At 40.4% G+C, this 25,721-nt stretch overlaps 1 protein-coding gene across 2 annotated transcripts in view; it reads right to left on the reverse strand.

Moving 5' to 3' along the window:
- The window catches only part of TOX (thymocyte selection associated high mobility group box), a 311,656-nt gene extending 293,339 nt beyond the window's left edge, over positions 1–18,317 (reverse strand). For both annotated transcript variants that reach the window (XM_074386674.1, XM_039464885.2), the window contains exon 1: positions 18,151–18,317. In XM_074386674.1, coding sequence (XP_074242775.1) covers positions 18,151–18,252 — 102 coding nt within the window. In that variant the 5' untranslated portion in view covers positions 18,253–18,317. The remainder of the gene's footprint in view (positions 1–18,150) is intronic.
- Between the last annotated feature and the right edge of the window lie 7,404 nt (positions 18,318–25,721).

A 25,721-nucleotide genomic window follows, 5' to 3' on the forward strand; every position in this document is an offset into this window, starting at 1 on the left:
ACCTAGTTCAAATTTCCAAAGATTTAAATATTTGTACGATTAGAATTTCAATTTTTAAAAATTCATTCCTTTGGCTACTTCATAAACAATCACTATTGGCTTAAGTTACCAAGTTACTGCCTCCCACAGGCTATCAGTTGCTGTCACAGCAAGACTGGAGACAGAGCAAGGAATGCTGGTTCTACTCTCAGCCATATCATCTAGACTAAAGGAAAGGAAAAGCAGTAGAGAAGATAAATGCACAAGTGAACAGCGGGGTATTCAGAGCTCAATATTAATAGTATTTAGGTCAAATATTAACGTCGTTCATTTAATTCTCAGTTGACTCATCTTCTGTTAATAGGGTATATGTACCACATCTAAGATTATTACCTCTGTAAGTACACAGATTTTTTTTTCTTTTTGTATCCTCACCATTTTGGCACACTTCCTGGCACAAAGTAACCATTCAGAAAATATTTAATGAATAAGTTAACCAATATTACAAATGTCATGGGTCTGGAAGCCTTCTCTATAAATACCCTATGGCACATGTTCCCAAACCCCTGGAAAATTGGGATATGGGATCAGATATAAGGAATCTACATCTCTTCATCACTAATTTTTCATTTTAATGGGACCTTGAGAATAAATGTACATAAACTGCAGGCATGTAGCATTCATTCTCCTAGACTGCCGTTTCAGATGAAACTTCAAAATGTGTTAAATACGAGGAAATTAACTTGATTTGGATAAAGGCAAAATCTAAAATGCTTATTTTTGTATGCCTAAACCGAGTTTTTAGAAGGAAAAACATATTCTTGTCACTAAGAGCAAATATCCATTATTTACACATGCCTGTTTAACAAGAACTTCCAAAAACAGATTAAAGCTAAAATGAGGAAAAGAGGGAAAAAAATCCAAAAAACAAACAAACAAAACCTCTGATTTTTATGGTGTTCTATGGACACTGTGCAGTTAGAGATTTATTGAGAAGTCTTCTATGCACACACCTAAAATCCATGTATGCCACCTGCCTAATCAGAACTGCTGGGTCCTCTGCATTGTTCCCTAACAATAATGGAGAAGATGGGAGAGCCTGGATGCCCAGAAACAGCAGCCCCCTGTGGGCAGGTGAGGATGCCAGTGGGAGAGTGCTAGTGAAAGGGCATCTGTATCAGTTTGTTTTCACGCTGCTGATAAAGACATGCTCGAGACTGGGCAATGTGCAAAAGAAAGAAGTTTATAGGCCTTACAGTTTCACATGGCCGGGGAGGCCTCACGATCATGGCAGAAGGCAAGGAGGAGCAAGTGACATCTTAAGTGGATGGCGACAGGCAAAGAAAGAGAGCTTGTGCAGAGAAACTTTCCCTTTTTACTTGTTTGTTTGTTCGGTTTTTTGTTTTTTTTTTTGAGATGGAGTTTCGCTCTGTCCCCCAAGCTAGAGTACAATGGGGTGATCTAGGCTCACTGCAACTTCTGCCTCCTAGGTTTAAGCAATTCTCCCACATCAGCCTCCTGAGTAGCTGGGATTACAGGCACATGCCACCACACCCGGCTGATTTTTGTATTTTTAGTAGAGATGAGTTTCACCATGTTGGTCAGGCTGGTCTTGAACTACTGACCTCAGGTGATCCACCCGCCTCGGCCTCCCAAAGTGTTGTGATTACAGGCATGAGCCGCCGAGCCAGGCCGTAACTCCCATTTTTAAAACCATCAGGTCTTATGAGACCCGTTCACTATCACGAGAACAGCATGGGAGAGACCCATCCCCATGTTTCAATCATCTCCCACCAGGTCTCTCCCGCAACACATGGGAATTATGGGAGCTATAAAATGAGATTTGGGTGGAGACACAGAGCCAAACCATATCAGCATCTAAGAAAGTAATTCAGAAGAATCTTGAGAATAATGTCAATCATCTTACAAATTGTATCTGCCTGTGGTGGAAGGAAGAGAAGGAGGGAAGAAAGAAGGAAGTCTGGGAGGAAGGAATCCATAACTCACACCTTTTATTATGTCACAGGCCTCTCTCAGTCCTATATCTGCTCCCACTTCACACCTAAATTATCACCATAATTGTTCAGTTTCTTGCTGATCCTTTTCCTGAATTTTCCAAATTTGCTTCACGTTAGGTTTTCTACTAATGCCTAAAAATATAATACCACACTTGACTGTCTCCTGCCATCACTACACATCATCAGTTTCTGCAAGTAATGAAGGCATTTATCTCTTCCACCTACACATAGGATATCTGACTTCCTCCCTCTTTGCCACTGTCTCCCTACAAAGCACAACACCGGTCCGCCTAGGGCACCAGCAACTGTTGAGCCCTAACCAAAGTCTTCCAGTTTAGACTAAGATGAAATACTTTGTTAAGCTTTCTTATCGAAAGTAGAGAATTAGTGAAAGTCAGGGAAAGAATTAGGGGGAACGAATCATTCCATTCTCTGTGGTAAAGATGACTTAATAAAAGGCACTTCCTCAAGGCCTCAACTCTGTATTTTTTAAGAGTATTATGTTGTTTCATGCTTCTCCTAGGAGCAAAGAACTACATATATGCCAAGGCAGTAGAACCACAGAACAGCAAAGACTATCTTTTTAGAACAGAGTTGATTCACTTGTAAGTGCTTCAAAGTATCATATTCACATTAAAATAGACATGGGTGTGTTGTAGAATATAAGAGCCACATATCGGTTAAAGATGCCTTCTAAGACCTATCTAGATTGCAGAGGCATTTCCAGGCATCTTCCTTTAGCCCCTTGGAATACAAATTCCCTCCCATTCATTAGGGCACTCCAGTGGAAAAATTGAAGAACTTTGTTATGCGGATACTGGAAGATTATGAGATACCTTCAAAAATGCTGATAGAGATTTCTGAGTATGTTTGGACACTTTAATATATTCCCCAAATTTACTAACAATATGTGTATTTGCCACTAAGCAAGCTATTTCAGGAAAGCATTTACTAATAACTTCAGTAAATATTACACCACAATTAGAACAGATTGGAAGTTAACTCAGCAGGCGTGCTTCTAAGACTATACATAAACCATTAATGTTCATGCTAATGTCTGGGTTTATCAATTAAAAAATTAATCTGCATGTAGACTACAACCTCATATGTGCTTTAAGAAGTTAGATTTTAATGTAACTCAAACTTTTGGCTAAAAGTGTAAAACCTCTAAAAGGTTATCTTTCATTGAAAATGCATCAAAAGATAGATCAAAACCTGATCATTCATTTCAACATGTAAGTCCCACCAGGGAAGTCCTCTCTGGCACATTCATACTAGAAATGAACATTAGCCCACTAACAGCAGCAATTTGAATTCCACCTCAACGACCACCAGCACATTCTCTCTACTTTGGCAGCATTATCTTCCTCAGACACAGTTCTAGTCTTTTCACACCCCTTAATTCTAAACTGTCCCTGGCTCTTCGTATTGCTAATTCCAGTAGGCTCCTCCCGGTTTGCCATGCCCCATCTCCCACTATAGAAACTCCAGGCATCGCCCAGCTGACTCCCCTCAGAGCACCCAGGATGTCACCCCTCCATGCGTTTCCTCATTTTCTCTCTTTTCAAGCCTTTCACTCGAGTTTTTGCAACTTGTCACTAGAGGAAAACTTACTACACGTGACTAATAAGTGTTGATACTCTCCGACAATCAGAACTCTGTCACTTGTGTGTTTCCATTTTTGCTCAGATTGAGGGAGCAAGAGCCCAATTTAAATGTTGAATTATAGCTTAATATGTAGTTCAAGAAGTATGCTTGCATCTCCACTTCCAGGGGATAATGTTCTGTGTTCATGCAAATAGCCCTATTGTCTATGTGGCTTTTTTTTTTTTTTTCTTTTTGAGTTGTCACAGATTATTTTATAAAAGGCAGGAAGTCTAAAAAATAATTCAAAAAATTAGGAGTAACTTTCCCTTTTTTTCACTGCTGGATATTTAGGCCAGTTGAAATTCCATCTCCTCCAGAAAGCAACAGGGATTCCTCGAACTTCAACTTTTCCTTTTGCACCACCAGCACTTTGACCACAGACTTCATATCACATCAGTTATACTGTGGCTCCATGACAGTTATCTGTATTCCTCTCTATTAGCTACATGGAGGCAGGGTTCATGACTTGCTCATCTCTAAGTCCTTCTCTGACCCCCTTAACTCTCAGAGTAAAGCTCTGTACTCGGTGTTCAGAACATGCTTGTCAATTTCTAAAAAATGAATTAAATGTCCCTCATTAACAACCTCAAAGCTTTTCAAAAAGCGCATTCCAAAATTTTTTTTAAATCGACTTCTTAGGCTAAAATATTCTCATTTCATCCCTATGCAAATATTTGTATGGGGACCACGTTAGAGCTACCTGAAAATAAGAAGTTATAATGGAAACAGCGACACAGCCTTAAGTGAGGCAACTGAAATAGGAACTACTTTAATACTTTTACTGAAATGTTCTCTGCTTGATAAAGTTCATTACCAGAATATCATCTTTAAAAGTGAAATGCATTCAGCTGAGCACTTTTTTTCATTTTGTAAATAGATTTTTTTCCTTGCCTGAGCTCTCAGTATAAAGTACAAAATAGTCTTCCATAACATTAGAAAAATGTCACCCCGTACATAGAGCTGAATTTTTAAAATAAAATAGATTTTTCTTCTTTAGCATTTTAAAGGTACAGTAGTACCTTCATATAGTGATCATCTGTACTGCATACCATATGCAGACTGGATCATCAGCTTGCAATCTGGTACCGTTCTGAAATGAGTTGAGCTAATATATGAGAGTCCAGAACAAAGTTGAGTCCCTATGGGATAGCCTAAGGCCATAAAGTCACCAACCTTTCAACATTACCCTACTTATTGCTCTAGTTATATTTAAAATGACCCTGCTAATCTTTTTCTCACCTATTCAAAATGACATTAAAAAGTAATTATGTACTGAATTTACAGCCCAACCCCCAAAGTTTCACGTTACATAAAATGAAAACTTATGTATGGCATATTTGTTTTTATTTTTTTCCTGTTTTTACGTTATTTAGTTCTTGACTGTCTGGGGTATTGCAGCCAAAGTTACCTTACAAAGAAATTTTCAGTCCACTTTAAAATCTCACATGTACTGTGTTGGATTTTAGGCATTTCAATAAGATAAATGACGTATCACCACCACTGTATCTTGACCAAGCAGTGATAGCAGAAATGAATCTTCAACCAAGGAGCCATTTTCTAAGAAATGAACACTCATAAGTTTAATAATGTCATTGTACAATAAACATTATATTCTTGCAATTTTCTCCAAAACTCAGAAACAACTGTATGAATCTTCCACTTCTCAGAAATAGGCCCTTTCTTCCCTCCCCCATCCCAGGACAGATCTTTTCTAAAGATTACAAGTTATAGAAAGGCAACTGACCTCAGGTAAATTTTTCCACTGGCTTACATTTTTTCTTTCTTTTCAAAGTACTCTTTGTGGGGGAGGGAAAGAAAGATAAACACACTTCGTATTGCAAGTGCCATAAGAAAAATATGTTCTGGCAGACTTTTCCCAACTTGTAACAGAAAAGAATTTACATCATCCAAGTGTAAGTACAGAGAGTAAAAGAAAGAAATCTCAAAATAGATTTTTGTTCTACTTTCAAACTCCGAGGCTCAGGGAACACAAGTGTTTCACTTCAGAAATGAGTAACAAATGACTTCAGTACACATACACCTTTCTCTTTTTGGAAAAATTGCACATAAAAGAGCATTTTTTGGCACGGCTGACCTGCAGAGATATGGAGCTAAGCAGAGTCATGAATTCACTCACTCTGATATGCACACATGATACGCAATTAAAATCTCCATTCACATTCCTGCCGGGTTGTCAATCATGAGGAAAGCCTTTTTGACAACATTCAGCGAAGCGTACCAACTAACCGCTCAACAGGAACTTAAACAGTAACAGCTTTTGTTACTAGCAAGAACGAATTTTTCACCAAGATTGGGTTCAGTTTCTAAGAAATCATTATGCTCTGAATTTTAGGGCCTTTCATTAAAAATGAAAATGTGTCAAAAAGATTTTGTATGGCAAGCTATGTGATGTCATAACTAGAAAATATGAGATATGTAAAAAATCCTAACCTTTTCAACTGCGGGAATCTTTTAAACATTTTTTTCCCCCATTTAGAACAATGAACAATGATCTTATAAAACAGTTTGCTGGAGGGGGGGAAGAATGTGACATTTCTAATTCATTCTGAAGTTTTTCATTAGAATTTTTAAACTTTTAAAACAGATCGAGGCTCCAAACTCACTTGAAAAGTGACCAACCAATCTATAAACCAATGGGAAAGTGACTTTTTTAATCATGAAAGAATATGTAGCATGTTAGAAATATTGCATGCATCAAACCTTTCAATTTTTGAAGCTCTGTAGAAAATATTATGCACATAAATTCTTTCCAGACGAACCCAGAAGGTACTCTGCTCATAACTTAGTTTCTGTTGAACATCTAATCAAAGACTGTGCCCTTCATAATAGCATATTAGTGTGCTTTAAAGCCATAAATCCATAAAAACAGGACCCAGTAAAATTGAATACAGGATGCTTGTTAATCTGCTGCTGTGTCTGTTTTAAGCAACTAACCTTGGATTACAAATTTGAAACAAGTTAATACTATCAGATATTGAAATATTTGTCTTCTTACTTATCATGCTCTGTAACTGAGAGAGCAGATGCATCCTGACCATTAACAGTCATGACAAATTGCCTTGCTAATGAACGTTACACACTGAAAGTGCCATAACTGATTAAACTACAATTTCCCACTACCAGATAGAGAGAGAGTCGGGGACTCCAGCAGTGGGTGACTCTGATATTCTGCCAACAGGCCTTCAGGGCACAGTGCAATATTCAGAAAAACACTCTAAATTCCATATGAACATATTCTGAAAGCCTATGTGTATACAACAGGTTTTTAAAGCACATTAGATAAAACAGCTTAGGTTGTAGCTGATGAGCCATGAAAAATAGATGTGTTTAACTATTTGGTATCCTTGCAAGTATGTGTTAAAGAATATTCTCTGATGCGGGTTTCTCTCTCTCTCTCTCTCTCTCTCTCTCTCTCTCTCTCCCCCCTTCTCTTTCCCCGCCCCCAAAACATTGCGTGTGCTTTGCATTTCACATAAAATCTTTCTTTTGTCAGTTCTTTTGTTGGTGCAAAATTGGCAGCAGTTCAAATTCAAAGTACTCCTATTCATTTACTGACCAATGTCATTCTAGTTCACATCAGCCAGAGAGCTAAGCTCTAAAAAACATAAAAGACTTGCTTCGCCACTGACGAATAATGTGTACACTTTTACAGAGCTTAAACCTTAATGCTTTCCCTGAAACTAACAATACAGTATATCTTATCATTCCTTTTTCACAAGCAGGCAGCTGCTGAAACGCTTGCCACTTCAAAATATCAATTGCTTGCCAGAGTTGTCCTCAACACACCCTGTCAAATTCATGTATATTGTGCAATGAAAATGGTGCAGGGCTGAAAGCTAGAAATTGTGTCAAATTCTGCTGTAAGGGTATGATGTGCAAAGAACAATGTATGACAACCGTAGAGACTACAAACAATGGCACTGGAGCCAGGGACTTCATAGATCACAACTGCGCCTGTACATATTTTATTGTAGGCATTATATATTTAAAGCATGACAAATGTACCATTGTACATTATGTGCTACACAAATAGAAGCTCCTCCCACTCATTCGCCTTTTGCATTTCTCTTGATGATGGAAACATAGTGGAGTTTCATTTTTTTTCTCTTCTCTTAAAACACTGAAGGTTCCTAAATCATAAAGGAAACACACACACACACACACACACACACACACACACACACACACGGTTATCATAGAGTAATAGGAAACAGAAGGCAATAATACAAGATGAGAAAATGAGACCTTGTTCACTTAACATTTTGGATTCTCTCTGAGGACACAAAAGCAAGGATTATCTTCAACATGAACTGAGGGTATGAAGAGAACCACACTATCACTATGCCTATAAGCTGTTGTCTACCTAATTTTAATGCAGATAAGTGCTGGCTTATTGATTTGCACTATTTTCCAGCAAAATGGAAATCCCACGTGAATATGTTCTTTGTGTGCAGAAAATATGGCTTAAGAAGCTTTTACTATTATTGCTTTCCCATGCCAAAAGAACAATTAAAGAAAATAGTATCTCACTACCGAATCAGGTCTACAAACTAACGCTGATTAATTTCTGTTTAGATTTTAAATATTCCTCGCCATTTCCCGATTCACTCTGTGAACTTTAAATGAGTCTCTGGTTATTGAAAAGTTGTTTTGCTTCTAAGCATCTCTTTAAATAACATGTAGGATCTGAAAAGATTCTCATTTTGGTACACACCTACTTAATTATAAAGGAGCTCATGGCTATAACAACCCGACACTAATTCAGTCAATGACTGTGGAAATGGAAACATGTTTATGTGAGGCAATTACTCTGAATATATATTAATCTCTTCTATGACCTAGCTTAGGTTACAAAACCTTTATCAGACGAGTAGCTTGGAGTGGAATTAACTGACTGGAGGAAAAGAGAAATGAACAGATATGTTTTTAAGGTGTTAATAAATATTTTGGAAAGAGAATAGGTGGCTTAGGTGCTTAGGGGTGCTGACCTTTGCTATGTTGATTAGTGAGACCATGATGCATTATTAACACACAGCAGCTGTACCTGAACTGCTGCCATGAATATAATAGCCTTTTATAGCCATCAGGGGAGTGAGGTAGGAGGCCTTTATTAACCACTAGACATGATTAGCACATTATGTGAACTTTAGTAGGCAAATTATCTCTTATTGAAATATAATGTTGGTTATAACTAATTGTAAACATGATTTTAAAAACTTCCCAGTGAAAAATTCAAATGTTTTACTACGATTCAGCTCATTCTTGGCTGGTAATCGCCGACGAAAACATGGTCTATTTTGTGGGAAGTACTTACAGGAGCTGAATCTCAAAAGGCAGATTGTGTCACAGAAGGCTGCCTTTAAAATTATTTAGCATTACAAGTTCAGGGATATTAGCATACATGCAAACTTTCTCTCCCTAATTAAGTAAAAGTGTTCATGAACTAGAAAAGCTGCTTTGGGATTTTTCTACCTTTTCATTTCTTTAAGTAGTTCTTAAAAGATTAGTTTTGCAGTAAATTTTTGAGAGTTACCTTGAAAAATAACAGCATAATTTATTTCAAACAGCTTAATTTTGGGAGAGGAAAGATTATCCCATTAGCCTTAGTAACTGAACATAGCTCTGAGAGTCCATTATGAACAGTCTTTTATGCCCTGGCAGGAAGTCATTAACATAAAATAAATCATTAGCTTTGATATTAAGCTTCTACTATCTGCAGGTTTCTACGATTAATGTTCATGACTGCATCTGCCAAATGATAAAATATACTTTCTGTTGAAAGGTTATCCTGCCTCTTTGTTATTAACATTTCTCTTTATACAATTGTTACTGGCATTTTAGGCTGAGGCGTGTTGGTATAGAAAGGAAGCACTGGTTGTTTTCCAATGATATGAAAACGCCAATGCGTACAACGCTTTACCCATCATTTTTAAAATTAACCATTTAATTGAGTTAAAAGACTTAAGGAAATCAGGTAGTGCTCAGATACTCTTTCAATGTAATCGCACTGTCTTTAGACCCAGTTGGCCCATTCGGTAACTAACCTGGTACATTATATTTCACATCTCTGACCCATATATCAGAGGAAGGTGCAGAGAGGTAAACTTGCTTCCCTAAAGTCAAGCACTACAAGAGGACATTTTCCTCTTTCGCAGTTATTCTCCACTTTTATCTTATCTTTTTACAGCCCAAAACAGGCAACAGCCCTCATCAACAGCATCTCTCCTTAGGTGCACTAACTCTTAATGTAGAGATGGGAAAAGAGGCCCCCCGGGGTGGGGTATGAATATCTGATGGAAGGAGATTACACACTGTACCTAGAGACCCCATTTTCCCAATTCACCTTTGACTCTCCAGAAAGGTTATCTCTTTGACTCTCTTCCTGAAAGAACCACTAGTCTACAACGTTTCAAAACACTTTTAGTCCACTAGGGTAGCAGAAATTGAAGAAATGGGCTGAGAATGCAGTATTTTACTAAATTCTTTGAGTTTCTGAACCTTTTTCACCACGGGATTTTATATAATCTACCTCCTTTGCCTCCTTAATTCTCGTAAGGCCTCTCTGATACAAATATAAATTATTTTCTCTACTGGTTATATGGAAGACTGGAATACAGAAGGATTAAAGATTTCAGAGTCAAAACTTTTACCGGACACAGAACAAAGTCAGGCGTCTCAAGAGAATAGGAAACAGAAGGAGGGAATCATATCCTCTTATGGTTAGGTTTATTTTGCCTAGGGAGTAAGTCAACATAGACTTAAAGGCACTTGGTTTTTATCTCAAATATTCAACATAAAGGACTCTTTGCCTGAGAAGGCCTATGGTTTTCCTCAAAAAGATCAGGTTCTTCAGTCTTATTAGGTTATAACATGTCTGTTTAAAGCCCTAATGTTCTGAACAGCATCTTCTCCTGTGAAATATTGCTGACTATCTTAAAAGGGAGTGGTAACCAGGCATTCCCAGTAGTTATGATGATTTTCCTTTTCTTTTGTTGCTGTTGTTTGTCACACACATTGAGGGAGTCTGCCATTTAGGATAAATTTTCATGTATTTATGACCAGAAATAGTCCAGAATCACGAGAAACACAAACATACACACATGCAAATACACACCTAGACGCAAATCCGTACACATGCACATACGCAAACACACATCAATTTTTCTAGCTTGGTAACCACACCCCCAAAGTGGCATCAAAGACTTCAATCAAAAGGCATTTTAGGCCAAGGAGTATTATCACTACTGTGTATCAGACAAATAACCTGTAAGGCCACCTGGCACCCAAATGCGTTCTATTTTCTTGACCACTGGCAAAGCTTCTTATCAACCAACCACGGCCTTCCTTTAATTAGGAGTCCTTTCCAGACAATTTCATAAAAGCACATACTTTAGGAAAGAAAAACAATAAATACTTGGCTAAAGCAGAACCATTTAAATCTCCCAAGTGAAAAATGAACAAACAGAAAAAAGCATTAATAGTGACCCTGGTTTCATGAGCTTTGATACTATAAATACGTATCAGTGATGCCTTTTTCGTGAGTAACATGGAAATCTGAAAATAGCTTTTAAAAGTTAACTTTAAAATTTTTATCAAGTAAGGCAAACTTGCCATAGATCAAACTAAAGAAGTGTGGGAAATATTGATACCTCCCATCAGAAAAGAGCAAGGGGTTTCTGGAATTGCCCTCTCTTCTTGTCTTTTCTGCTGCACCATCAACATCCAAGCACAGAGCAATATAACTTCCCATTTTCAAAATGAACGCTGTAGGGAGAAACATGTTATAACCAGGAAAAGCTCATTCAGGTTAATGTGAATTCCATGTCTCAAAGTATTATGGAAGAACTGCTATAATTAACAGTCTGTTGGCACTTCCATTATAAACCACCTTTCTAAGCAGTTTATAACTCAACTGTTTTTAATGAGAAATTGCTCTTTGGGATGAAACTTGGCATGCATGGTTTAAAACAAAAAATTCTCAAATTCATTAGGGCAGATGTAAGCGGTATCATCTTGGCACTCTAGTTTCCTAGCGGACGGTCCATTTAACATAATTCGATATCAATCAGGACGACCAGCCTATCTGGTTCTGAAAAGTGCACATTCAAAGAAAAATATCAATTGAAAACATATCAGTAACTCTGAGGTAAAAGTAAACGAAAAGGGAAAAAAGCGTGTCTAAAATTAATAAAATTAACACCTTGGATAAACATGCAATTTAAACAAATAAGGGAGCATTCCAGCTTCTAAGATGACTCAAATAGAAGCTTCTTGCAGGCAAGAACTACAGTTAAGATCATGAGAACCACAGTGTTTGATAACTGCGATGTGCTACAATCTTGTTTTCTGATAAAAGTAAGAATTTTAGATTCTTGGATTTGGACGCACACAATATAAGTTTTATTCTAAACAAAACTGATAACATTTTTAAAATGTAATTGTTAATAGCATTCAATCAACTCATGATAATTACATTTCAATTTTATTGACACATAAGATAAATATCCCATCTATAACTTCTCAGAAATCTTGAGATTCACACTCAGATAGCTAAAATGTAGGGTGGTAAGTGACCTAAATTTGATTAATAGATTCAGTTATACATGGGCAACCATTCCTGTTCTACTTATCTATGTATATTCTGATGAGAATACATCGCATGCTAATACCCTGTTAGTTACCGCAAGTATAACCCAACTTAACTTACTGTCATCCAACGGAAGATCACAGTCCCATCTTCATACTATTTCGAAATCTAAACATAGCTTTCTCACTGAGAAAGGATGTTTAAAGGGGCTTATCTCTGAGCTCTAAATACACTGCATAAAATGGGAGAGGGCGTGGAAGGGAGACTATGATAGCTTAGAAATACCAGCCATGGTTATTTTCCTCTCAGTATCATATGGAGGTTGTCTTACTCTATTAAAATATTGTATAACTCTACATCATCCATTCAGGTCGGGGGAGGGATGGAGAAAGGAAAACAGCATAATTTGGGATTTCAAAAAGCAGATATGGGCATGAGGGCTGGTAGATTCCAAATAGAAAATAGAATCAGGTTACTGCAAGAATGGATATGTTCGCATGATGACGACAGTGATGAAGGAAGGTGAGCTGAGGAGGGGGCCGGGCAACCTGGACAACCACAATGGTGATTAGCATCCAGTGGAGAAGAGAGTTCAAATTGGAAGTACAGACCTCCTAGGTTCCAATGAAGATTGGGAGGGAGGGTAGCAAAAGCAAGCCTGATCCCAGGAGTTGGAGTGGCTGGGAAATGGGTGACTGGGACGGAGGTGGAGAGGCAGCAGGTGAGAGGCACTGTGCACACTGATAGACCTGAGGCTGCAAGCTGGCTTTGAACAGAAAAGGAAGCATCATCAGTATTTGAGAAACATTCCCAGGGTCCTTCCAAGTTTCTAAAGTCTTAGCAAAAGTTTAGAAAACATTAGAATAAGTCACCCTTCAGAGCTAAATAAAATCACTGTGTTCCCACTACCTTCGTCATTTTCTAGGCTAACCCTCTTGAATGGAGCCCATCACAAAAAACTATGACCCCTAGAAACAGTCTCACACACCAAAACCAGCATTTGAGAACCAGGTTGGTACCCAGGAAGTCACCCCTAAAATTGGAAATTTCCCTACTTCTTCCTGTTTCAAGTATCTTACTTCTTTCCATGGTTCTTAATTCCCTTGCCATCACATCATTTAAACAAAACCTACAGTAATCATTCAATTAGATATTTACGTATTAGTTTTTGTAACTAAGCAAAATATCAAATTCTCCTTAATATCATTTACTAACTTTAAAAATCTATGATAAACTGTGAGAATACGAAACTACACATGCAATGTTAAAAAAAATCAGATCCCTCCAAAGCTCATAACCATAATTTTGTTTGCATAGACATTTAAAACTGAATTTATAATACTGAAATAACCCACAAAGTCAAGATAGCTACATTTGAGGCTTTTGTATAATATCTGATTTAGTGGCCAAAAACCGTGATTGCTTGGTTTATGCTCTTTCTTACCTATACCTTTATTTAAAACATATTGAACAACCTCAAAACTTCTGAAAAGTGCCAGCTGAAAAAACTCCCAGGGGAATTTAATATATATATTATATATATATATATATATATATATATATATATATATATATAAATGAATGAAGAACCAACTGTTATTTTCCCAAAGTACTAGAAGTTACAGAGGTGGATAGAGAACTAACCAAGCATGGTGCTCTAAATTGCTTATAACCCTCCCTCTTTCCCCCTCCTCCTCCCCATACTCCTCCTTCATCTACTCCCCCTCCCATCCTCTTCCTTTTTCTTACATTTACTATTCAAAATAGAAATAATGACTCCTTCTTAATGTGCTTACAAATCCTGTATTTATGATGTGATGAGTATTGCCACATTAAAGCACAATACATAATACATTCTAAATAGGAAAATAAGCTCAAAGGAGATGTTGCAGAGAATGTAATGAATCTTGTTATTCTTAAAAGTTATCAAATGTCTAATGTTTGTCCTGACATTTTCAAGCAGAGTTCATCACAAATGGGTCCTTCCTTGTGCATTTTTATGGAAAGAACATTTACACTGTCCTTCCTCATTTCAATGATAAAAGCTGAATATTCCAAATGCCCATTATTCTTCACTCTGTATATCGCTAGCATGAAGCATGGGTTTGTGTTTTGGACTTCCCTGTTTCTAAATCAACCAAAGAAAGATTCAGGACATGATTCCATGAAGACAACCACTGAGAACAGTGAAGCCCATTATTTCTCCTCCCACTGCAGGCCGAGGTCACCATCCCTGTCATTAGCCATGTCATAACATAATTGTGTTACTACTCCTTATGTGGGCAGATACTGAGCAATAACTGAACACATCACATCACTGTAAAAATGAAAAAGTACCACTTCTTTGTCCTATATTAGCACAAAACCAGTGAAAACAATCTTTGGAAATGACGCTGCACTAAGAAACTGGAAAGAACTGTTATTACTCTGTAGGTATATATTTAAATTGATGATCTGACATCTTCAACTAGAACAGAAAATAAGACTATATCACTACAGAACTCCAGTTGTAAGCTCATTTAATCCAATTTATTTTGGTAGCATTCAGCTCAATTAAGGGATACAATGTTACTTAAAATAGTCTAATTAGATGAAACTCCACTATGGTACTCATCTTTCAATGTCTGAAATACAACCATGCTTCAGGCTGTTAACTCCAGCCTCCAAGTGTCTGTCCAGTCTATGAGCTACACTGCTATTTCCAACATTGACCTATATACAGCAACATGGCATCCATTCTGGCTGTTTGTATAAGAGATGCCTCGCACACTGCCTTAACCAACATCATTCACGTTGTTCCCACAATGGGCTACATTAAAATGAAGGCCACTTTGCATAGGGATATGTTCATAATGCATATTAGTCTTACAATAGAGTAATACTAGATTAAGCTGTTTCCAAAAATGTCTCCTCAAGAGTTTATTAACTGAAAAATGCAAGTAGTTTCTTGGCAATCTATAGAGCAGCAGTGCTGGAAAGTGTCAGCAGAGTAAAACAATCACATTTTAGTTTAGAAAGCTACAGGAAGAGAACACTCGTTTTCTCCATTAGAGCCTCTTCTGGCACTGAAAAAAAAAAAATGTCACTGGGAAACTGTAGCTACAGTTGTAGGATTCTAAAGCACAGACAGATACTGGTTCCGCTGGGATTTAGCACACCAACTTAAAAAGCAAAGTGTTGACAGGTTTAAAATAAAGATAATTAGTAATTTATGATCTTATCACACTATTAAAAACAAATCACCTGACAAACTGACTGCTATTTGTAATAAACTACATATTCATTACACCTCCGAAGGAAAGCAAGATTTACTTTACAGTATTGTTCTTTTGGGGGTGTCGGATCCAACTTTTTTTTATTAAATGTTGATATAGATTTCTTACTTCACCTTTTCCAAACTTCTGTCCTTCCATTTCCCTGCAAAGCTACCCATGTCATTGCAAAAGCAAATGCTAGTTGACTGCATTCTGAACAACTACAATTGTTGAGCTAGACAGAAATTTTGTACCAATGCTAATCACGGTGGAGTGAAAAAACTCAAGTGCCTGGGCTTTGTGGGGCCTAGAAAACCACCCAATACATTTAATATAATCAGGGACCAGTGACAAATATATCTGATGGACTGCTGCACAGAGATGGGCCAGAGATGTCCCTGGAGAAACATTTCCACGAAGTCTTCTCCTACTATTAGAAACATGTCTTATAACTTTGCATTTAAAAAAATCTATTATTCCCTGGATAAGTTAAATAGAAGACTCGAAACTAGCCTATAGAAAGGGTGCCTAATTTGCATTTAAAAAGAACAGTTTGCTTCTTATACACGGGGTGACTTAAAAGGAACTTCAGTGAGCTAGTAAAGAAATTCTGAAGACTTTCTAAATTAATTTATTCAATTCACAGCACAACCCACTAAAATTATTTAAAGCACTTAATTGGAAAATGATTTAATATATGAAGTAATTCCTGATTTTCCAAAGCATTTAACTTTTAAATTAAATCTGACCCTGCTTATCACAAGAACGAGGAGTGAAATGTGTATCCAAGTCATTACCTTCTTTTTGGGGCCTAAAATCACTGATAAACTTAATAAGATTTGTCCAGTTTCATTGCCAAAATGCTTCTGAGCTTTTGGTTCCGGTAACTACAGTGGAATATGTCTTTACTCTCCAAGACAGAACTGCAACTTTATTATTTTTTATTAGCAATAGTACTGGTGTCATAAGCAAAATAATACGTAACGCAATACTTGAGTGTACCGGCAACACAGATTTTAGACTGAAAGAACTATGTCACCTGCAAATAATGAAACTCCATCACACAAACTCCTCTGCGCTTGCCAAAGTTCCCGGTACCTTTAACTTGCACCTAGCTGAAGGGCTCCCTGTGCGATGGAAGCCGTTCTGCCTTGCTCAAGACTGGATGTCCTTCTTTTCTAACTTGCCTAAACACGCTCGGCACACAGCACAGTCCTTTGAGTGGGTCTCACACCGCACACAGCATCGAGGGGTTTCTCCGCGGGGAAGTGTGTGTGTGAGGGAGCCTGCCTGCGTGTCGACACTGTCCAAGACTCGGAGCTGCGAGTCGGTCGCGTGGTGGGGAGCCTAGGGGCTGAGGAGGCAGCCCACTAAATCCCTCCGTACCACGTAAAAAACTGTTTGGTGATGACTCGCCACTATCGCCACCAGGCAAATGTTGGGAGTCCCAAAGATTTCTACCGTGGAATACACTGAGGGGTCGCCATGGACGTGCCTGCAGGGGCTGTGAGTATCTGGCGGATTTATCACCGTGAGAGAGCTGCGGGTCTAAAAGGCCCGCCCCGCGTTTTAGAGAACTCAGTTCGCCGTGCTCGCGTTCATCCAGCGGGACTGCTTAGTCGTCCAACGAGCCCGAGGCAGGGTCAGTCGTGGCCCTGCGACCACTCTGGGGGACCGGTCCCTGCGTATCCTCCCTCTCGGAGATGAGAGTTCGAGAAGCCGGGAGAGTAACCCGCTCCCTCGTACCCCCTGACTGTCCCATAGGCGGACCCAGCCGAACTCCGCAGCACCCCCGGGCCAGCGCCCCACCTCCGGGTCACCGGCAGGATCCGCCTCGCCCCGGCCCCCCCGCGGCCCTGGCACCGGAGGTCAGCGAGCCGTGGGTACAGCTCAGCCGGGGACCCTGCTCTAGCCCCGTGCCGAACGCGAGAGCTTTGGACTTGAACGCGACGTGCTCGTCCGGCTCCCAACAAACTTGCAATTTCCGCGCGCACCCCTAAAACAGGAGCTGTTCCCCAAACCGTGACCCAGCTAGGACGCTGTGCTCTGGGCCTCGGACCGGTGTCCGAACTCGGCCTCGGCTGCCGGAACCGATTTGGGAAAACAAAAGAGTTGTGGAGCAGTTTTTCCTATGGGGGGTAGGGGCGCCCCCCGGGTCCCTGCACCCCGACTCCCGGCTGCTCCCCTGGCAACTAATCCGGAGAAGGGAAGTGGTGCCACGAGCCCCCACTGCCCGGGAGAGGGAGGGAGAGAGAAGGGGGAACTGGGAAATAAACTGAATTCTCTTACTCTGCCTCCGTTCCTGGACCCCAGACACACCCCCAAAGTATTCCACGGTTTTCTCTTATTATTTTTTTAAACGCCCCCCCGGCAAACCTAGGCAGGGATCCTTAGTCGCGAACAGCAGGAAGGAAAGAATCCGAGCAAATCGTGTCACTTTCCGCACAATCGCGGTGTTTGGCAAGCCCCCGGAGCTACTCCACAATATTTACTACCCAAGCGCACGCAGGCTGCAGCGGGCTACGAGCCGAGCGCGCCCGGGACCGGCCTCCGCCGAGCCGGCCCCGCAGCGGCCCGGCCGCCGCCGCCCCCCTCCCGGGATCAAGCAGCAAGAACACGGTGGAAACAAAAGCAGAGCGTTCACCTTGTTGCAATAGTAGGGGTCCAGGCAGGGAGAAGGTCCCAGACAGGGAGCGTCGGGCGCAGCGGCGGGCTGGGCTGGAGGTGGATAAAATCTTACGTCCATTTCACTCTCACATCAAGCAACTCCTTTTCTTTTCCTTTTTTTTTAAAAAAAGTGTTCAGCAAAACAAGCTTAGACGGAACAGAGTGAGGTGTCTAGGCTCAGGAGTAAAAGAAACACCTTCCTTCCCTCACATCCGTTTGTGGTTTGTTTAAGAAGAAGAGGAGGAAAAAAAAAAAAAAAAAAAGAGGGGGGAAAAGCGCTCAACTCTCCCCCAAGCCGCGGCGCGCACCCGTCGGCGCCGAGCGCGCAGCCTGCTCCGCCGCCGCCTCTCGGTCCCGCCGCCGCCGCCGCCGCCGGGCAGGTAACTTCATGCGCTCATTGTCCCCCCGCCCGCCCCCCCATCCCCGCCTCCCGCGCCCCTCGCCGCCCGGCACACGCGCTCGGGCTCTAGGTACTGGGCGTTTTATTGGAGACTCTGAGTTGCTCTGTTTGTAGTTTATTTTCTCCACCTTGGAGGCCTGGGATGGGGGATCAAGTGGGGACAGGGCGGGAGGGGGGCGAGCGCCCCGGGCCGGGAGGGGTAGGGAGCGTGGCCGGACGCGGGCTCCTCGCGGCCCAATGGCTGCTGCTCGGCGCCGGGGGCCGGGACGGAGAAGGGAGGAGCGGCGAAGGAGAAGGAGGAGAGCACGGCCCGGCCGGGACAGGAGCGGCGGGACCCCGGGGGGCCTCCGCTGTGCCGGTGCCGCGCTCCTCGGGGCCAGCGCGTCGCACACAAAGGGGCTGGCGAGCCAGAGCCGCGGGCGGCTCCGAGGCACCGTGGGGAGCGCGCAGCGAGGGGGCGCTGTGGCGCACCCCGCCCCGCAGCCCCGCCCCGGCCCGCCCCGGCCCCGCCCCGCTCCCGCCGCCCGCTCCGCGGCCGCCCCCACCCCTGTCTCTGCGACCCCCACGCCCCGCCCCGGCTATTTCCCACCCCCGTCACTGTGCGCCCCTCCCTACTCCCGGCCCGTGGCGGAGGTGACTTTTCCGCGCAGCGCCGCTCCCGAGGGCCGAGAACCCGCAAGGAGTGCGAGCCCTCTGCACGCTGCGAGGGGGCAGCTGTCCGAGGGACCCGAGCCCCTCGAAGGGTGGGGAGCCGCCAGGCTGGGGGCGGACGGACTGGAAGAGCCGCCCCTCTTTGGTTTCTTTCTCCGGCCTCCAGTTCGCACCCCTCCGCGATCCGTGCCCCGTGGGACGGTTTGCGAAGGCTGGCGCTGCCTTGGGGACTCACAAAAGACCGCAGGAGTGATTCGAAGTGTCAATAGGGAAACAATTATCAGCACACAATCCGGCTAGAGGGAAAACATATGAGTTTGCTTGTTGCACCTCATGGGATTCTTCTCTTTTTATAGCTGGACGCCCTAGAGTGCTCTTGGCGGTCCACGAAAGACCTGGAGTCCGCCTCCCCATTTCTCCGGTGGGTGAGTGGGATGAGGAAATCGCCCATTATGCTTTCCTGTTTTGCCTCCCCAGCTCGGAAACTTGCAACTTGCCGTCTCCTGGAGGTTGGGACAGTTTGGGGTCTCCTGGCTGCTGTCCAACAAATTGATCTCCGAGGGCAGGGTCCTCCGTGGGAAGTCCAAGTAGGAGTGGGTGATATTTACCTCCCTTTCAGGAGGGAGCAGTCTGCACACTAGGGCCCAAAACTCTGCAAAGGAGCGTGAAAGTTCTTCATCCTTTTCACTGGTTTTGCTACTCCACACACCCTTCTAGGACACGTTGATTGCCAACTGCTCGGCGCAACTTTCCCATAGCTGTCTCTTCCGTGCACGTCAGAGCACCAGTGAAATATAACCAGAGAGATCTGGAAAAAAAAAATATATCTACAAAGACGACATTAATGATAAAATTAACACGGCTGAGTGAATTGTCAATGCAAGTTTCTTTACGAACTTTGTTAAGTTTTGCTTCCTAGTCCTCACAACCTCTTTCTCTTAGGCCATTGTTTTTCTTTCTTCTTGTTATCATTTTAAAAAGTAACAGAAATAGAACTTTCTGCCTACCTTCAATATTGACATGGTGAAGGTTGGGTTGCAAAGAAGAAGCAGGAAGTAAAAAGAACTCTATACATTCACGAGTCCTTCAAGGCACAAAATAAAAGAAATAACGACTGTGTCCTTTCCCTAATAAATGTCTTTATAATAAAATTTAAATGAAGTTTTGTGTTTCATAACATCAGCTTTCCAAATACTATTGTAGACACTAAAATGTGCCTATATGTATTCCTTCCACAATAATAATAACTTTTTAGGTCCAAATTAAACATTTCTCAGCTTAAATTTCTATCATCAATCCAATATTTATTATATCATTTCAAAACTTGATTAAAAAAAAAACTTTCTTGGAGTTCATCATTGATGTTTGTTTGATGACCTTGTGAACATCAGGAAGATGAAATGAAATGGTTCAAGGGTGGAACAATATCATTATCTGCATCTTGACACCGGGGAGATAATGATACCTGTTGCTTTGGTCTACAGACCAACCACCTTTCTCTACTTTGAGGGAAAATCCAAATACATGGGACCTGTGCATTCTTCTACAGAATCAGGAGCCTGGTTTCTCCCATAGAAGTGTATGGAGTCAAAGTGGTATTCTGCACATGGCATGGTGTGATCTGTGGGAATATGAGGTATTGGGGAAAAAGTTTTTACTTCCAGCCACTTATACAAAGAGACACCATCTCAGTGTCACCTGAAAAAATGCTCGCTTTATAATGCTCTATAAGACTCATCATAAACTAAATGGATGTATTTCTACTAAAAGTCGGGGAAAGTTGAATATCTAAACCTCTGACTAAATCTTCTTAATTTGGAAAATAAAATAGTAGCAGCATTGTAATATTTTTCAGTTTCCTGGACTATCAACTTCACGTCATAGCTAAATAAAATACTTATTTGTCCATTCATTCATTCATTTGTACATGAGTCAACAGACAGAGTGGTGAAAAACACTAATGCTATGTATTATGTATAGGTTTAAAATACAAAAACAAATTATTTAAAATGGTTCCTGCTCTAGTTGTAATCTTTCAGAACAGTGTTTTCCAACCTAGTCTGGTCAGTGAAGCCATCTTAGCAGTTTAGAAAAATACTCAAGCCAGAGCCCCACCCACATAGATTCTGATTCAGTTCTATTTGGATAGGGCCTGGGCATACGAATTTTTAAAAGCTCTCCTGTGGCTTTAGGGTGGGCGCGGTGGTTCATGCCTGTAATCCCAGCACTTTGGGAGGCCAAAAGTGGCAGATCACGGGATCAGAAGATTGAGACCATCCTGGCTAACACAGTGAAATCCCATCTCCACTAAAATTACAAAAATTAGCCAGGTGTAGTGGCACGTGCCTGTAGTCCCAGCTACTTGGGAGGCTGGGGCAGGAGAATTGCTTGAACCTGGGAGGTGGAAGATTGTGCCACTGCACTCCAGAGTGGGCAGCAGAACGAGACTGTCTCAAAAAAAAAAAAAAAAGTCTCAAGTGGCTTTAATTTTCAGAAAAGATTAAGAACCACTGGCCTAAAAGGAAAGATAAGGTAGTCTAAAAGAAAGATTCTTTAACAAAGGAAATGTTAAAATCATAAAATTTTAAGATAGGCTTGATTGTCACTTTGTGTTGGTCCCCATTAGAGGACATCAAGGATCGCCACTCCCAAATGTAGACAGTCAAGGAAAGTGTAGGACATCACCTACTCTGTCTTTTAGATATGGTGTTAGCAATTTGCCCATTTACTCTTATGAATTGTAAAGGTCCAGGTTAGAGTTTATTCATCTGACCTAGGAACTTTATATACTCTAGTTACCAGAAAATGAGTGCCCGTAAATAAAACATCTTTTTACTAATGCTGATATAATGCTATCAATACCTACTTGTGAAATTCCTCCTATGTCCTAGACCTGGTCCTAATTTCTTTACATTGAATGTCGCTATCTCATTTAATTTTCCAGATTACTTTGGAAAGGCTCATCAGTAATTACAAACCACATGGCACATTTGATTTTGTTACCTCAATATTGCCCATCTTCATTTTAATTATAGTTTCACAAATTGTTATGTTTTCAAATATATACTTGTTTTCGGTGACCACGTTTAGTGTCTACTGATTCTTTGTATCATGTAGGTTAAGTCCTAAATCTTGTAGTAATGTCTTCAAATCACAAACAGAATGTGTTACTTTGGGGGAAATAGCTTCTAGACAGTTAATCCTATATGTGATTTACAAGAGTCTTGTAAAAATTATTCAACAACAACAAAAAAGCATTTCCTGGCAGGCATTTTTTGTTAGATTTTGGAGTTAGTTTTTCTTCAAGGGTTGAAGCCCTCTATAGATGTATATGAGAATGAAATGTCATATAGAGGGGTTGGTTTTGAAATGTCAGATATTAAAACTAAAATCAAAGCATGCCATATTGTATAGCTAAATTAATATTTAGCCTTTCACTGGCCTTTCTGACTTATGGGCTAGATTTCCAGTGACAGCTGATGTCGCAATATTTCTAGGGAAAAGAAAGCCTTATTCTTTTAAAATACCATTCATTTTACACCTCATATGGCCCACCTAGGATTTTAAGGCCTCATTAGATATGTGTATACCCAACAAAGTTACGGGGTGAAGAAGCTGTTTGTTTCCTTAGAATCTAGCCAATCTGGAGTGCTATACATTTGAGATTCAAAAAGACATCATTAATGGTTTTGATGGGAAATGTTTACATGTTCTCAATTTACCAGTTAGAATTTACTGTTGTCCAGGGTTACTTAACATTTTTCTAAAGTAATTTAAATTCAAAATGGAATTATGTGCAATAAGTAATATCTTTCAATGGAAGAATGCAGAGTACTGAAGTTTATTTCCTAGGGAGACTAGTGAGAAATGACTAGATTGCAAGTCTTTCAACCAGAAAATAAAGGATTTCAGAATGATGAGGAAAGTTTCAAGGAAATGATACAGGTCCACAGATAGCTCACATGGTACTAAATGACTCATAAAATGCAGTATTTTTTACATAATTTGGGAAGTGTGCCATGCTTGTACATTTCACCATTGAGTGTGGTACAGTACTTTGATCTTCAACAACACACAACATTTGTGACATAATAGCCATAATAGGACTATTCAGCTATTTTACACGGCAATAATCCAGTCCTCTCTCTCATCAGGATAAACTGTGAGGACAGATCCTTTCAAAATCAGAATTAGTTCCTTGTAGAAGAGTGAGGCTACAATTATCCCCTAAATAGGAGCAGCTGCAACATGGTATCGGTCTGGAGCGTGGTGGTGAAGTGTTTTTCCAATGTAATTAAATGGATTTTTTAATGCAAACTAATATTCTCTAAAAAGTCAATTGGTAGGGGAGTAGGTGTGGAATTGCTGAGATGAAAGCAACAATCATTTTGCTTACCTGAGTTAATATTCCTGCCTTAGTAAATGCTATTTTGGTGAAAATGGATAATCAAGGCTCATATTTTTCTGTGAAGTGGGGCCCAAAAGCGAACCAGAGTAATACAAAGGAAGGATAATTCTGGTTTATCTCTACACTCTACATCTTATTTGGAAATGGATTCACAGCCATATTTTGATATTGTTGTTTTCAAAAAGGAATGAGAGTGAACAGCAACATTTCAATTTAAACAGCAAAGGTAATGCTGAAATGGAAAAATATAGATAGCTCACAGGACTTATATTAGTCAGTGCCCACATCCAGAATGAGACTAAGAGGAATGGGAACTTAAATTTCTCACCACAGAGATGATTAAAGGATCAGAAAATAAGACCTTTAAGAAAGATTAAAGGACCTGTCTAGGGAGAACAATACTGAGAGGCAATGTAATGTCTTCAGATCGTATATATCCAGAGCCCTTTCACAAGCAACAGGGCAAGAACACCTTTACTAAAGACACGACATGAGGAATTGTATTGTAATACTAGAACATGGAGGACTGAGCTCAGATGAAAAGAATTTTTCCTAGTGTAAGCTTAAATGTATTGCCACAGGAGAGGTATGGGCTCTCAGTAGAAATAATTTAAAAATCACAGCGACCAAAGTTTGGAAAGTCACCTGTGCATCCACTGACCCCCTTCTTGAGTATGCTTTCCTTATATAAAATGAAGTGGGCCAAGAGTTTGAACTTGGCCCTGATTATCTAAAAGACATGTGCTCATAAACTTTGGATAATGTATAGGGAAGTTCATTCAGATGTGTGTTAAATAATTTCTTATAGTTCTTTGAAGTCAACTAATGCTTCCCTTTATATTATGACTTGTTAATTAACATTTTCAAGTACTTTCTTTACATGCAAAAATAACACATCTGATTTTGCAGCAAAATTTAAGATATGACATAAAACTAAAAATCAAAATAACTAATACATTTTTAGAGTGTTACATTTGTAAAAGAATATTCTCACATGACAGGGACTGTCTTTTAGGATGATTTCAGAGTGAAAGACAAAACAAAGGGAGTCTTCCTGTCTTACTATAATGTATTTTAATGCACAGCATTCACTAAGTCAAAATTCACACATTTTTAAGACAAGAAACACCCCAGATTTCCAGTTAGACTAATGGCTGTTGCTGAATTCTGACTTCTCCCGTGAAATCTTCCAGGGTTGAGTGGGTAAATGTGACTCAGCACCCTCTCCCTACCTGATCTTCCCCAAGAATAGATACTATTTCCTTTTACTAAAAATCCACTTATGCTTGACCTTTACATAATGTGATTAGCTATCTACCCACGTGTTGTTTTAATGTTTCCATTTTATTCCTAATGGCTTTTGAATATGCCTGTCTCTATTAATGTGTTTGATACTGATTATAGGCTCCTAGAGGGAAGGGGCAAGACTTTCAACAGGACTTTGAATCTCTTCAATAGGATATATGGCTCCCATGTATCATAAGTTCCTTAAATATTTCTCTTTGCAAAAAGATAACCACTTCTGAATTGTGTCCCTGTCCCTCCCAAATTCAATTTACATGCTGAAGCTCTAACCCCTGATGTGATTGTATTTGGAGATGGGCCTTTGATAATTAGGTATAGATAAGGTCATGAGGATGAGGCTACCAGGGTGGAATTAGTGCCCTTATAAGAAAAGATGCTAGAGAGATTGCTCTCTCCCTCCCCAACATGTGAAAACACAGACGGTGGCCATCTACAAGCCAGGAAGAGGGCCCACACCAGAAACACATGATGCAGACACCTTGATCTTGGACTTCCAGGCTCCAGGACTGTGAGAAATTTGTGACTTCCAGCTCCAGCTTCCCGGACTGTGAGAAATATTCACCCATTCTATGGTATTTTATTATAACAGCCCAAGCTAAGACAACAACGTAAGTTAGCAAATTTTTTCTTGGTCTCAGCCAGAGTTAATTTAGGATGTACTGATGCAGATTCGAGGTGTCACAGTATACAAGCACTTGCACTGCATTAAGACAGCTTAGGAAGGGATACAGTAGTCTTATATTTTCTGTTACCCCATCTGTATTTTTATAGTTCAAGATCACCT

This window comes from Saimiri boliviensis, chromosome 15 (assembly GCF_048565385.1).
Source record: "Saimiri boliviensis isolate mSaiBol1 chromosome 15, mSaiBol1.pri, whole genome shotgun sequence".
Taxonomy (NCBI): Eukaryota; Metazoa; Chordata; class Mammalia; order Primates; family Cebidae; genus Saimiri; species Saimiri boliviensis.